The sequence below is a fragment of the Pituophis catenifer genome, unplaced genomic scaffold, assembly GCF_029215685.1.
Source record: "Pituophis catenifer annectens isolate HBS135680 unplaced genomic scaffold, rPitCat1.0.hap2 SCAF_1, whole genome shotgun sequence".
Classification (NCBI taxonomy): Eukaryota; Metazoa; Chordata; class Lepidosauria; order Squamata; family Colubridae; genus Pituophis; species Pituophis catenifer.
This window is the reverse complement of record NW_027256881.1, coordinates 5,044,760-5,060,255: the sequence shown is the minus strand read 5'-3', so window position 1 is coordinate 5,060,255 and position 15,496 is coordinate 5,044,760. Positions and strand designations below refer to the sequence as shown.

At 46.3% G+C, this 15,496-nt stretch overlaps 1 protein-coding gene across 2 annotated transcripts in view; it reads left to right on the top strand.

Moving 5' to 3' along the window:
- ACACA (acetyl-CoA carboxylase alpha) overlaps positions 1 to 15,496 on the top strand; it is a 252,226-nt gene that overhangs the window by 164,901 nt on the left and 71,829 nt on the right. For both annotated transcript variants that reach the window (XM_070932018.1, XM_070932017.1), the window contains 4 exons: positions 2,686 to 2,955; positions 4,293 to 4,390; positions 5,843 to 5,963; positions 7,547 to 7,657. In XM_070932018.1, the coding sequence (XP_070788119.1) occupies positions 2,686 to 2,955; positions 4,293 to 4,390; positions 5,843 to 5,963; positions 7,547 to 7,657 (600 nt within the window). The remainder of the gene's footprint in view (positions 1 to 2,685; positions 2,956 to 4,292; positions 4,391 to 5,842; positions 5,964 to 7,546; positions 7,658 to 15,496) is intronic.

The window sequence follows — 15,496 nt, the reverse complement described above, 5'->3', positions numbered from 1 at the left end:
CTCTTATTTCTTTTTCCCCCCTGTCTGGATAAAGATACCATGGTAGTCCAAGGGCTGGTTAATTCCTATGAAACCTGGCACGGCATGGCACTGGATAACATCAAGGAAAGCCTTGTCCTCAATGACCCATGCGCGGGGGGGGGGTGTCACGCGCGCATACGTGGGGGGAGGGGGGAAGTGGGCATGGGCATGGCCCATTTTGGGCCTAGCAGGCCTCCCTGCAGCCTCCTGGGACCAAAAACGGGCCTTGGGGGGAGTCGTGTCACACCTCCCCACACCCCATTTTGGGCCTAGCAGGCCTCCCTGTAGCCTCCTGGGACAAAAACGGGCTGTGGGGGGAGTTTTATTGATTGATTGATTGATTGATTGATTGATTGATTGATTGGTTCGATTTATATGCCGCCCTTCTCCGGAGACTCAGGGAGGCTTACAATGCGTTAAGCAACAGCCTTCATACTTTCGTATATACCTGCTTAGTAGGGCTTTCGGGGGCCCCCCTAAGCGGTGTTCTATTTTATACAAAGTCAGCTTATTGCCCACACAATCTGGGTCCTCATTTTACCTACCTCAGAAGGATGGAAGGCTGAGTCAACCTTGAGCCTGGTGAGATTTGAACTTGCAGTAATTGCAGGCAGCTGGTGCTACTTAACAGCACTTTAATCTGCTGCGCCACCAAGGCTCTTTTGTGCCGCACCTCCCCGAATCCCGTTTTGGGCCTAGCAGGCCTCTCTATAGCCTCCTGGGACCAAAATTGGGCCGCTGCCCCATGGCCCGTTTTTGGTCCCAGGAGGATGCAGAGAGGCCTGCTAGGCCCAAATGGGGTGCGGGGGTGTGCGTATTGCGCACGTGCATTGCATTATGGGTGCAGGCACACGGGTGCGCTGTCACACACAATTGCACTTTCGGCACGCAACAACAAAAAGGTTAGCCATCACTGTCCTAGCTCATCATGTTAGGTCTTCTAGAGAAGGTCTGTTGTGAGATCTACCAGTGTGCAAATTGCAAGGGTGTGGAGAAGAGGATGTGGCCTCTGGAGAGAACATTTCGATCCCATCTTAGGGATACGGTGATACGGAGAGCTCAGGAGCAGGAGTGGTATGATTACGTATTCTTTTTATGTCTACACTGCACTGTAATCTTATAAATCTTATAAGAGCCTGTCTTATATTTTTTAGAATCCCGAAATAAGCGCTTGGCCTTATTTTCGGGGAGGCCTTATTATTTTGGGGTGCGTGGAGCAAGACAGGGCTCCTCTTGCTGTCTTACCTGATTTCCAGCTCTGTCTCCCTAACCCTAACCAGAGGAAATGGCGGAGACCGGCTGTGCATGCGGTTAAATATTTTTTCGGGGTGGGCTTATTTTTCAGGGGGGTTATTTTAGCGCATGCGCTCAAAAGTCCGGTTGGGCTTATTATCAGGGGATGTCTTATTTTCAGGAAAACACAGTACTTGGATGGGAGAGGAAATTGTAGACTAAATTGGATTGTTGTTAAAAAAAGAACCAACCACACAAGACAATGACAAACCACGTCAATATTGTTGCCAGGAAATCTACATGGATGTGCCATGAAATCACCAGGAGTTCAGCTTCACTTGATTTATTTTTTAATTTAATGTAACCTGATTATACCCAGATTGACATTAAATCAATGGTTTGTTCTGTCCTCCTGGAATCCAAGTTTATATACTCTATCTTGACCTTGCTTACTAATATGCTTACAAAACAGAGACAATACAGATGCTGTTCTAAAAGCTTCCGTTTCCTGAACTGGGGTCTCTTCGTCTTGGTGCAGCATGCTGACTGGAGAATTCTGGGAGTTGAAGTCCACCCATCTTAAAGTGTGCTAGCTACGGAATTCTGGGAATGGAAGTCCACCCATCTTAAAGCATATTAGCTGTGGAATTCTGGGAATGGAAGTCCACCCATCCTAAAGCATATTAGCTGTGGAATTCTGGGAATGGAAGTCCACCCATCTTAAAGCATGCTAGCTATAGAATTTTGGGAGTTGAAGTCCACCCATCCTAAAGCATATTAGCTGTGGAATTCTGGGAATGGAAGTCCACCCATCCTAAAGCATATTAGCTGTGGAATTCTGGGATGAAGTCCACCCATCTTAAAGCATGCTAGCTATAGAATTTTGGGAGTTGAAGTCCACCCATCCTAAAGCATATTAGCTGTGGAATTTTGGGAATGGAAGTCCACCCATCCTAAAGCATATTAGCTGTGGAATTCTGGGAATGGAAGTCCACCCATCTTAAAGCATGCTAGCTATAGAATTTTGGGAGTTGAAGTCCACCCATCCTAAAGCATATTAGCTGTGGAATTCTGGGAATGGAAGTCTACCCATCTTAAAGCATATTAGCTGTGGAATTCTGGGATGAAGTCCACCCATCTTAAAGCATGCTAGCTGTGGAATTTTGGGACTTGACGTCCACCCATTTTAAAGCATGATAGCTACGGAATTTTGGGAATGGAAGTCCATCCATCTTAAAGCATGCTAGCCTAGAATTCTGGGAGTTGAAGTGCACTCATCTTAAAGGATACTGATTGGGTAATTCTGGAAGTTTTAAGGTATGCTGGCCTGGCATTGAAGTCCACACAACTTAAAGTTGCCAAGTTTGAAAAACAACGTTCTAATCCTAGCAATGATCAATAATGAAATATCAACCATTCTTGTTTTTGCAGATTGGAATGGTGGCTTGGCGCATGACTCTCAAGACCCCTGAATATACAGACGGCCGAGACATCATTGTCATTAGCAACGACATCACATATAAGATTGGGTCTTTTGGTCCCCAAGAAGACTTGCTTTTTCTCAGAGCATCAGAGCTGGCTCGGGGGCTGGGTATCCCTCGGGTTTATGTTGCTGCCAACAGCGGGGCCCGGATTGGCTTGGCTGAAGAAATTCGTCACATGTTCCACGTCGCATGGGAAGATCCAGCCGACCCCTATAAGGTAAGGATCTTTAGAAGCATGGTATGCAGTGGAGGGATTCAAATAATTTAACAACTGGTTCTCTGCCCTAATGACCGGCTGTGTGGCTTTGGTCAGGGTGTGTGACAGGCAGCACTCAGCCTCCTTCACCCCCCTGGGAGCAAAAACGGACTGTGGGGGAGACGCGCTGCCCCCCCACGCCCCGTTTTGGACCTAGTAGGCCTCTGTGCAGCCTTCTGGGAGCAAAAACAGGCCGCGGGGGGTGGTGCCGCACTTCCCTGCGCCACATTTTGGGTCTAGAAGGCCTCCCTGAAGCCACCTGGGAGCGAAAACAGGTCGCGGATTGGCGCTGCACCCCCCCATGCCCCATTTTGGGCCTAGGAGGCCTCCCTGCACTTACCTGGGAGCCAAAATGGGGCACGTCGGGACTTCTGGAAAGGGTGGGGTGGAAAGGGGCAGGGCCAGTCAGCAATTTAACTATTGGTTTGCCCAAACCGGCCCAAACGGGCTGAATCCCACTACTGAGTACGATGGTGGAGTTGGGATGAGTTTTCAGACAGGAAAAGTAATTTAAATCACCGTAAAATGTATCTCTCTCACTCTCTTGGGTGTGTGCATGCATGTGGATGCACAAAAGACACCTTGCTACTTTCAAGAGCTGCAGCCAACGAATCAGCAAAGTTGATTGTAGTCTAGTGGTATAAGCAGAATTAGTACAGGTAAACTTTGACTTACAGTCATTCATTCAAAGGTTCAATGGAACTGGAAAAAAATGACTTATGACCATTTTTCAGGCATATAACCGTTGCAGATCACATAATCAAAACTTGGACACTTGGCAACTGACATGAATTTATGACAGTTGCAGTGTGCCTGGATCACGGGATCGCCTTTTGCGACCTTCTAACGAGGAAAGTCAATGGGGAAGCCAGATTCACTTAAGAACCCTGTTACTAATTTAACAACTGCAACAACTCACTTAACAACTGTAACAAGAAAGGTTGTAAAATAAGGCAAAATTTCATTTAACTGTCTTACTTAGCACTGGAAAGTTTGGGCTCAATTGTGGTCGTATGTCGAGGGCTACCTGCACTTTCATATTATCACAATGAGAACTAGAAACCTGGTTTGTTTGCAATGCACAACTGAAATCGCCATCATTCAGTTCATCTCACGAATCTTTAAAGTCTCTTTAATGTCATTTGCAGCTACAAATCATGTATAGTTATTTTAACAGATGTGGGTTGTTTTTTTGCCAGATGTTATTATTTGAATGTGCAGTTCAGATTTGGGATAAGAGTAGTAGAACTTCCCTTATGCTATTTTATCTCTTTTCTTCACCCCCTTCCCTTTTCCAGGGATTCAAGTATCTGTACCTAACTCCTCAAGATTATAAGAAAGTTAGTGCCTTGAACTCAGTACATTGTGAACACGTGGAAGACGAAGGAGAATCAAGGTATGTATGTCTATAGTCCTCAAGAGAAGAACGAAAAGTCCTATAATGAGAGTTATTCAGTTCAAAAGTTGCAGGCTTGCTGTCGTCCTCCAATTCGGAACTCTCCAGCAGATGTCCATTTTTGGTGGAGATGGCAAAATAGCAATCCAAAGAGAAAAAGTGGCGGTGACTACAACATACACACCAGGGGTGAAATCCAAAATTTTTGCCTACCGGTTCTGTGGGCATGGCTTGGTGGGTATGGCAGGGGAAGGATACTGCAAAATCTCCATTCCCACCCCACTCCAGGGGAAGGATATTGCAAAATCTCCATTCCCAACCCACTCTGGGGTCAGCCAGAGGTGGTATTTGCCAGTTCTCCGAACTACTCAAAATTTCCACTACCGGTTCGCTGAACGACTCAAAATTTCCGCTACTGGTTCTTTGAACGACTCAAAATTTCTGCTACTGGTTCTTCGAACGACTCAAAATTTCCACTACCGGTTCTCCAAACTACTCAAAATTTCTGCTACCAGTTCTCCAGAACCTGTCAGAACCTGCTGGACTTCACCACTGATACACACACATACAAATATACATACACATTGCAGAGCAGTGTTTTTCAAACTTGAAAACTTGAAGACATGTGGACTTGGGGTTATCCTAGAGACAAAGGTGGAGAAGATTGATGAACATTAAATTTTAAAATGAATGTAACATTTTAGGCTGACCATATTTTTACCCCCCCCCTTTTTTTTTTTACTATAACCATCTAAGAAGAGTATATACTATAGGAAGAAAAAAATGGCAAAAGAACTTAAATGATAAGTCAATGTTTACTTACTTAAAGAGATAAACAGAATGAGCAGGCGAAAAAGCAGCAGGAGCAACTTCTGATTTCCTGCAGGCTTCCCCATTGACTTTGCTCGTGGGAAGCTGGTAGGAAACATCAGAAATCATGATCACATGACTGTAGGCTGCCCTGGCCACAGTTTTGTGAATAAAACTGGTGAGAATATCATGGAAATATCAATTCCACAAGCGTAATGTCTCCCAGATATATTTTTTTATGCATTCTTAGTGGATTTTAAGTATGTTGGTTCAAACACTATTTGGGCTAACCTGAACATAAGACACACACAAACAGGTAAAGAGAGAGGGAGGGAGGGAGAGAGGAAGGAGAGAGAGAGAGGAAGGGAGGAGAGAGATTATGTTTTTTGGATTGTATTAGTTTGTTTTGATTTGTTTTTGTGTTGGTCTTTGACTATAATGAATATTATTTATGTATTAAATATCAATAGCAATCCATCAAGGAGGATGTGAGTTGTGTAGGTGTAGATCCAGAGGATGCTATATAGTAATCAAGCTAGGAACTACTAGTATTTTAGTGCCAAGTATAATATTTGTGTGTTTGCGGGGGTGGGTGGGTGTTTCCTCTACTGCTCCCTGATCTTTCCTTCCACCCTGTATCAGGTATAAAATTACAGATATTATTGGGAAAGAAGATGGCCTGGGGACCGAGAACCTGAGAGGATCTGGCATGATTGCTGGGGAATCATCCCTTGCTTATGAAGAGATCATCACAATTAATCTGGTAAATCTACAATTGTGAGGTGGGATGGTGGGGTTAGGAGGGGAGAAGATAAGGCAGATGAGGCTTTCGTTGGCCTCCTAGATTCAAGCAGCTGTAATCAACAGGGCCCTTCAAGTGTTGGCCCCACCAGCAGATATACTTACTCATGCAAACTTCTGGCAGAGAGCTGTAGACCTCCGATGTGCCAAGTGAAAAGCAGCGGAAGCCTTGGGAGAGGCTATGCCCTGGCTGCTCATCGCTCTTTCTCGTGTGGGTCTCACTTAAGGAAGAGATGGAACCATGGAAGATGCTAAGAAGATCTTGGCAGGATGTTTTCCGATGCGGACTGGATGCGATGAGATCAGAAAGGGCCGTTTTGATTCTGTTTCGGGGAGATGGTGCAACGGGGGGCTCCCTTTGCATGACGCACCCAGTCAGATCATTGGAAGATCTTGAGTCTTGTTTAGACTGGAATATGTTTGGCATGGCTTGGTATTCAAAGTTTATTGACAAGTCATTCATTGGGCCAACTATTACTCCTCCCCATCCTCTTGTGGGAAGTAAATTGGGAAATATTTATCATTAATCTTCCTTCCTTCTTTTTCTTCCTTCCTTCCTTTCCTTCCTCCCTCCCACCCACCCTCTCCTTTCTTTCTTTCTTTCTTTCTTTCTTTCTTTCTTTCTTTCTTTCTTTCTTTCTTTCTTTCTTTCTTCTCTTTCTTTCTTTCTTTCTTTCTTTCTTTCTTTCTTTCTTTCTTTCTTTCTTTCTTTCTCTCTCTCTCTCTCTCTCTCTCTTCCTCCCTCCCGTCTTCCTTCCTTCCTTTCTCTCTCTCTTCCTCCCTCCCTCCTTTCTTTCTTTCTTTCTCTCTCTCTTCCTCCCTCCCTCCCTTCTTCCTCCCACCCACCCTCCCTCCTTTCCTTCCTTCCTTCCTTCCTTCCTTCCTTCCTTCCTTCCTTTCTCTTTCTCTTTCACTTTCTCTCTTCCTTCCTCCCTCCCTCCCTCCTTCCTTCCTTCCCTCCTTTCTTTCTCCCTTTCTTTCTTCTCTCTCTGTCTTTCTTCCTCCTTCCCTTCTTCCCTCCCTTCCTCCCCTCTCCCCCTCCCTCCCATTTTTCCTTCTCCCTCCCTCCTTCCCTCTCCCTCTCCTCCCCCATCAACTCAAGGTAGCAAACATACTTCCTCCTCCTCCTCCTCCTCCTCCTCCTCTTTTCCTCACAACAATGCTGTGAGTTGTGTTGGATTGAGAGGAAGTGATGCTCCCGAAGTCACCCAGTTGGCTTTCATGCCTAAGGGAGACCTAGAACTCACAGTCTCCTGATTTCCAGTCCAGCACCTTCACCAGTACACCAAACGGGTGTACTGTTGTCTTTTTCCAGAATTGGAGGCCTTCACGTGAAATGCTTTCCAGGTCAAATCAGGCGTGTTATTCATGAAGCGAATGCATCAGCTGTAGAGGAGGCTTCTTTTAGTATAAGTGGGCATTCTGCTTCAAAAAATAAACAGTCCATTCCTGTTCTGGTGCTTCCTTGCATTCATGTATTGAGTGCAAAAGGTTCGCCAAAAATGCTGCAGAATTGATCTGAATACTCATTTATTTTGTTTTTAGGTGACCTGCCGCGCCATTGGAATTGGGGCTTACGTTGTCCGGCTGGGACAAAGGACAATCCAGGTGGAAAATTCACATATAATCTTGACCGGTGCTGGAGCACTCAACAAAGTAAGCCTTTCTTCTTTGTGGATCATGATTTTAAAACAGGGATGTCCAAATTTGGCAACTTTTTAAGAATAGAATAGAATAGAATAGAATAGAATAGAATAGAATAGAATAGAATAGAATAGAATAGAATAGAATAGAATAGAATAGAATAGAATTTTTTATTGGCCAAGTGTGATTGGATACACAAGGAATTTGTCTTGGTGCATATGCTCTCAGTGTACATAAAAGACTTGTGGACTTCAACTCCCAGAATTCCCCAGCCAGCCCATGCTTTGGACAACTCTCAAAGACGAATGAAGGCAAATACACACATGTTCCCAGGATAATGTTGCAGGATCCAATCTGGGTTGGTCACCGGGACCTGAGGTTTTGTCTACCGAGGTTTTGGACTCGTGCTAGAACCCATCCCCAGGGAACTTCTGTTTCACCAGAATGTGTATGGGGTGTCCAGTTGTGTGTGGCTTTTCAGTTGTTGATTGGGGTGTTGCTCACCAGCTATTAATCAACAACTAAAAAGCTACAGAAAGGGACATGGTGGCTCAGTGGCTAAGACGCTGAGCTTGTCGATCAAAAGGTCGGCAGTTCAGCGGTTTGAATCCCCAGTGCCATGTAACGGGGTGACCTCCCGTTATTTGTCTCAGCTTCTTGGTGGGAAGGTAACAGCGTTCCGTGCGCCTTTGGCGTTGAGTCATGCCGGCCACATGACCACGGAGACGTCTTCGGACAGTGCTGGCTCTTCGGCTTTGAAACGGAGATGAGCACCGCCCCGTAGAGTCAGGAATGATATGCACGAGGGGAACTTTTACCTTTACCTTAAAAAACTACAACACACCCAGGCACCCCATAAGTATGACCCATAGAATAGCCCATCTTCACCCATTCTGGAGAGAGAGTGAAGTTTTTTATTTATTTTTTATTTTATTTTATTTCAAATTTATATACCGCACCTTCTCCCGAGGGACTCAGGGCAGTGTACAGCCAGATAAAAAACATACAAAAGTTCCCCGAGGATGGGCTCCAGCACGAGTCCGAAACCTCAGAAGCCTAAACCTCCGGTCCCGGTGAACGACCCAGATTGGATCCTGCAACTCTCAAAGAGGCACTTTCAGCGGCCACGCACATCCCAAAACCCGTGGAAAAGACACAAGATGCAAACTGAAAAGCTTTCTCTTGCCCCCCCCTCCCAGCGGTCCTTCTGAGAGCAGAGTGGCCCATTGTGCGGTCCAGATCCCTGCTTCTGTTTTATTTAGATCAATGCGCTCTTCTCAGCCAGCCTGCTGTTTCTCCAGCCAGTGGCTCCTGCAGAATAATGACCCCTCTCTAAGAGAAAAAGCAGAGACCGGCTTGTTTGCAGCCTTTGTGCAATATACCTGAATGAATTGTCCCCCTGGGGATGAAAATGCCCCAACCTCCTAGCCATCCCACTTTAGGTTTTAAACAGGGTTGGAAGCAGGAGTCAAAGGCTACGGCTCTTAAATCACCACACCACCCAGGCAGCAGCTGTTTGAAATTTATGCTCAAGAGCTCAGTTCTTGCGAGCAGGAGAGAGAAACAATTTGCCCTTGAATTACAGACGGAGGCAGAGTGGGTGGTGGGGGGGAGAGATGACAAGGGGAAGCAGGTGGCAGAGTGGGGGGGGGGGCTGCGATTCCACTTTTATTTTCTTTCTTTGGGTAGCAATCTGATTCCGGGGATTTGCAGCACAGGCACGACAAAGATTGGAGGAGAATGTTGTGACTATTGTGGCACCCTGGGCCAAAGGTTCAAGGAGATGGAGACCTTTCCTTTGAGGCAAAGGGATCAGCGCCGAGAGTTAAGCAATGCACTTAAAAATAATGAAAATAGAGACGCATCGGTTTGGCCCGGGCGGGTGGGGAAAGGTGGGTGGGGAAAGGCGGGTGGGGAAGATTGCTCATGCGGGGGTTGCGTTTTTAAGATTCGGAGTTCGGGTGATCGAATCTTTGCTGAAGATTTGGGCAGCCCAAGGACCGAGTTGGCCAAAGGTATCTTGATTTTGTGCCTTTGCTGGGGAGGGATCAGCTGTGATTTGGTGGGAATGCAGCCTGCAGCTTTTATACTGGGGTTCTCCGCTGAAAATGTGGCCAATGGTGAGTAATACAGATAGCCCTGGACTTACAAGTGTTCGTTTAACGACTGTTCAAAGTTACAATGGCACTGAAAAAAAATGACTTATGTCCAGTCATGATGCTCGGCATGTATTTATGACAGTCGTAGCATCCCAGGGTCATGTGATCTTTGTCTGTTAACCTTCCCTGCTGGCACCCAACGATCAAAGCTAATAGGAGAAACTGTATTTGCTTAACAATCTCCTGATTCACTTAGCAACTGCAGTGATCTGCTTAACAACCGAGGCAAAAAAAGGTTATAAAATCGAGTGTGACTCACTTGGAACCCTGGTGGCACAGGGGTTAAAGTGCAGTGTTGCAGCACCTACAGCCTGGAGTTCAATCCTGACGGGCTCAAGGTTGACTCAGCCTTCCATCCTTTTGAGATCAGTAAAATGAGGACTCAGATTGTTATGCAAATATGTAAATAATGTTTCCAACATTATAAATTGCCCAGAGAGTGCTATAAAGCTCTATGGGGTGGTATATAAGCCTAAATCATCATCATTATCTCCTTTTAATGACCCCATAATCGTTTGCTGGGTGGAATCTGAGCAATTGAATGGAGCTGAGTGTTTATTGGCCGGATGCCCTTCCTGTCACCAATGCGGAGTTATATTCAGCAGATATATTTTCAGTGTGCCCAGAGAGAGAAATATCTGTCTCTACCTAGGATCGAACTCACAGCCTCCTGATTGTGAGGCAAGAGCTCAACCTCTAGGCCACTGCACCACTGTATATAAGCCTAAATGCTATTGCTATTTTTACCCGCCATGCTTAGTAATGGAAATTCTGGACTAAATGGGGGTAAGAAGTTGAGAACTATCTGTATTGTAAGTCAGTGTTGGGCTGAATGGACCAGGGCTACATAGCATGAACACTGTGACTCTATGGATTTTACTCTATGATAGAACCATAGAGTTCTGGCTATGGCAGGACCATAGAGTTCCAGCTATGGCAGGTACTACCATAGAGTAGATGTTTGGTAGGCCAGATATAGCCTCCACATTCAAGGCTTTTAGGTTGAAGCTCTAAAGCAGGAATCTTGTGGACTTCATCTCCCAGAATTCCGTTCGATGTTACAGCATTACTGAAAAATGCGATGTCTGACTATTCTTCACATTTATGACTGTTGCAGCATCCCTGTAGTCACGTGATCAAAATTCAGACGCTTGGCAACTGGTGCATATTTATGACGGTTGCAGTGTCCCGGGGTCACATGATCCCCTTTTGTGACCTTCTGATAAGCAAAGGCAATGAGGAAGCCAGATTCACTTAACAACTGTGTTACTAACTTAACAAGTGCAGTGATTCACTTAACAACTGTGACAAGAAAGGTCGTGAAATGGAGCAAAACCTACTTAAACACTGTCTGAATTGGCCACAGAAATTTTGGGTTGAATTGTAATTGTAAGTGGAGGACTATCTGTATAAGGTTAGAAGGAAGACCAAAAAGAATATAAAATTGAAGAAATTAACAGGCTTGATTTGGATCACCGGCAATCTGCTAGAGAACAGAAGCAACCTATGATCCTCATTATTTGCTTCTCAACCTGATATCAAAGCTGCAGAGTCATTATAGTTCATTCCTGGTGAGATTTAGATAATGACCAGAAGGCTCTAATTGGAGTGATCACATGCTCCATAATTCACCCTCGGTATCACATCCACCCATACGGATGTAAACTCAAGTATGGATGGATGGCTTCATTTATTTATCGACTCTTTACCCCTGTCAAATATTCCTGTCTTCCAGCCTCTTACCCAAGTAGAAAACACAAGGAAAAAAGATATTCACAGTAAAGTAAAAGTAAAGGTTCCCCTTGCACATATGTGCTACTCATTCCCACCTCTAGGGGGCGGTGCTCATCTCCGTTTCAAAGCCGAAGATCCAGTGCTGTCCGAAGACGTCTCCGTGGTCATGTGACCAGCATGACTCAACGCCAAAGGCGCACGGAACGCTGTTACCTTCTCACCAAAGGTGGTCCCTATTTTTCTACTTGCATTTTTTACCTGGTTTCGAACTGTTAGGTTGGCAGAAGCTGGGACAAGTCACGGGAGCTCACCCCGTTACACGGCACTGGGGATTCGAATTCTCGATCGACAAGCTTAGCGTCTTAGCCACTGAGCCACTGCGTCCCTATATTCACAGTAATAGCCCCCAAATATCCCATCCCACATCAAACAAAAAAAACGAAGTACAACTCCATTTAAAGAATAAACCTGAACTGTTAATTTGGCAAAAGGAGAAAGGAATGGCAGAGGATGAGATGGTTAGATGGTGTCATCGACACAATGAACATACATTTGGAGAAACTCCTGGAGACCATGGAGAACAAGGGGGGCCTGCTGTGTTGTGCTGTGGTCCATGGAGTCACGAAGATTCGGTCATGACTTAGCAACTGAACAACAATAACAAACTTTTAATTCAGTAGTGGCTGTCATGCTCCGAAGATAGAGTGAAAGCGTATAGGTGACAGTTCGAACAATCAACCAGTGGAACAGCTTTCCTCCAGAAGTTGTGGGTGCTCCAACACTGGAAATTTTTAAGACGAGATTGGACAACCATTTGTCTGAAATGATAGAGGGCAGGGGTGTCAAACTCATGTGATGTATCGGGACTCTTTAAACTGGACATGGGCGTGGCCAGTGCGTGACGCATCCGGCCCATGGGCCACATGTTTGACAGCCCTGGCATAGGGTGTCCTCTTGAGCAGAGGGTTGGATTAGAACAGGGATCCCCAACCTCTGGGCTGCGGCTTACTTGGAATTGGTCCCTGCGAGTGGCTGGCTGGAGTGTTCAGGAGCGGGTGTGTGCAGCTCGACTTGCATGAGCAGTGGGCCAGCAGGCATTTGTGTGTGTGCACGCACGCCAACCCACTGGTCCACAACTTGAGCTGTGCACATGCTTGCCACCTCACCACTTGCACAAGGGCTCCCCAAAGGAGCCAGGAGAAGCCTATAACAGTTCAGCACAGGTCACACTAGAAAGTACCCTTCATTGAAGTCTCCAGGCCTCAAAGATGCCCAGATGTAATGGCAGTCACAGTGACCATTATAGATTTCAGCCATGAGGAGTTGCAAACTTGGGCAAATCTGACATTACCAATTGTGCAAACCCAACACAATAGCTGGGGTTGTGGGGAGGGGCAATCTTCCTGTTCTTGCATCCCTAAAAGATGGTTCATCATGCTGAATGTATCCATCCAAAAACAGGTTGCTGGTGTAATAAGAGAGAAGAGTAACAATGCTTTCTTACTATTGTTGTCAAGTTTTTTCTTATGCTGTGTAGGTGGATCTGTACCTAGCTTGGTGGGTTCACTTTAAGTCATCCTTTGCTAGATATTACTCCATCTCTGAGAACTTGTCGGTCAACTAAGGAGCATCCTGGTGCATGGAGTGAAACTTCTCAAGGCCAATCAGAAAACTTATGGAATTATCTGCAAGATCACTTGGAAACTTTCAAATGCCTCCCCATATGCAGGTGGTGGATGCCACTGATCCTATAATCTCCCTTTCATCACCTCCTTTAGAAAATCTGTATCTGTGACCAGCCATTTGAGGAATTGAAGTCCTGGCTGATCTGGAGCAGATGAGGGTTTCACATAATTTTACCACCGGTTTTGCTGCGTACTGAAAATGAGAGAGAGAGCACTTGCACGCATGCGTGCGGCTCAGAAAATGTGGCTAAATAGGATGGCATAGCGCCAGGGTGGTCGCCACTACCGGTTCCCCTAAACCGGCTGAATACCACCACTGATCTGGAAGACAGGACACCAAGTTGAGAGAAGAGGTCTCAGAAAGCCAAGATATCAGTTGAGATCATAGAATTACAGGGCTGGAAAGGACCTCAGATGTCTTCTAGTCCAACCCCTTGCCCAAGACAGGAGTCCTTATACAGGTAGTCTTCGACTTTACCGACCACAATGGAGCCCAACATTTCTGCTCAGTGAGACATTTGCTAAATAAGTTTTGCCCCATTTTTGCGACCTTTCTTGCCACAGTTGTTCAGTGCAATCACCGCAGTTGATAAGTTAGTAACCCGGTTGTTAAGTGAATCTGGCTTCCCCATTGACTTTGCTTGTCAGAAGGTGGCAAAAGGGATCACGTGACACACACACACACACCCACACCCCGGGGACGCAGCAACGATTATAGATGCGTACCAGTTGCCAAGTGTCTGAATTTTGATCACATAATTATGGGGATGCTGCAATGGTCTGTGTAACTCTGAAAAACGAGTATAAGGCACTTTTTTGGGAACGGTCATTAAATGAACTGTTGTAAGTCGAGAACTACCAGTACCATCCCAGACAAATGATTGCCTGATCTTTTCTTGAAAACCTCCAGCAATGGTGCACCCACAACTCTTAAAGAGGCAAGGTGTTCCACTGTGATTCATTGTTTTTTCATTGTCAGGGAATTCCTTCTTATTTCCAGACTGCCTCTCCCCTCCGACAAATCTCCACCCATTGCTTCTTGTCCTGCCCTCAGGTGTTTTGGAGAATAAGTGAGCCCCCTCTTCTCTGTGACAGCCCCCCCCACCCCGAGTATTGAAAGACTGCTGCCATGTCACTTCTAGTCCTTCTCTTTGTTAGAGTAGACATACCAAGATGGATCCCTTAATCATTCACCGTACGGTTTAGCCTCCAGACGAGTGGTGAAATCCAAATTTTTTTGCTACCAGTTCTGTGGGCGTGGCTTGGTGGGTGTGGCTTGGTGGGCGTGGCAGGGGAAGGATACTGTAAAATGTCCATTCCCACCCTACTCCAGGGGAAGGATACTGCAAAATCTTCATTCCCTTCCCAGTCCTGGGGGAAGGATATTGCCAAATCTCCATTCCCACCCCACTCTGGGGCCAGCCAGAGGTGGCATTTGCCGGTTCTCCAAACCACTCAAAATTTCCACTACCGGTTCTCCAGAACCTGCTGGATTTCACCCCTGCTCCAGACTCCTTGTCAACTTTGTTGCTTTTCTCTGCACACTATCTAGGGCAGGGGTCCCCAATCCCCAGATTGTGGAACCGGTAGTGGGCTGTTGGCATGCCAGCAACCGGGTCACACAAACAAGCGAAGCCCCATCCATGGGATACAGGTAGCATGTAAAACCACACACCCTCCGGTCCACTGAAATATCTTTTTCCATGGAACTGGTCCTTGGTCCCCAAAAAGTTGGGGGCCACTGACCTTCTAGGGCAGTGATAGCGAACCTTTTTGGCACCGAGTGCCAAAAAGGGAGTGCGCGTGCATGCGCACGGCACCAAGTGCCAAAAAGGGAGCACTTCACGCTCGTCAGAGCCACGACAATGAAGAGGAGCTGGCCAGGGGACATGTGCGCGCTGGATAAGGTACTTCTGGATAAGGTACTCCCAGCCAGCGAGTCTTCCGGTTACTGCCACACATGCACAAGCGCCAATCAGCTGGCTGGCGCGCATGCTCACGCTGGAAAACGGAAGAACAGCTCTTCCGGTTTCTGGCACTGCCGCACGCACAAAGGCCAGCTGATCGTCACGCACACATGCGCGCCAGAAATGTCAAAGAGGAACGGGCGATGCCTCGCGTGCCAGGCGACATGGCACTTCGGGCACACGTGCTGTAAGTTTACCATCACCGTTCTAGTAGCATTTTAAGGCAGAGCTTTAAAAAGGACCCATCTACCAGCTTTGGCTGGAAACTGGAAAGAAGTGAAAAGAAGACCGGGGCGGGGTGGGGGG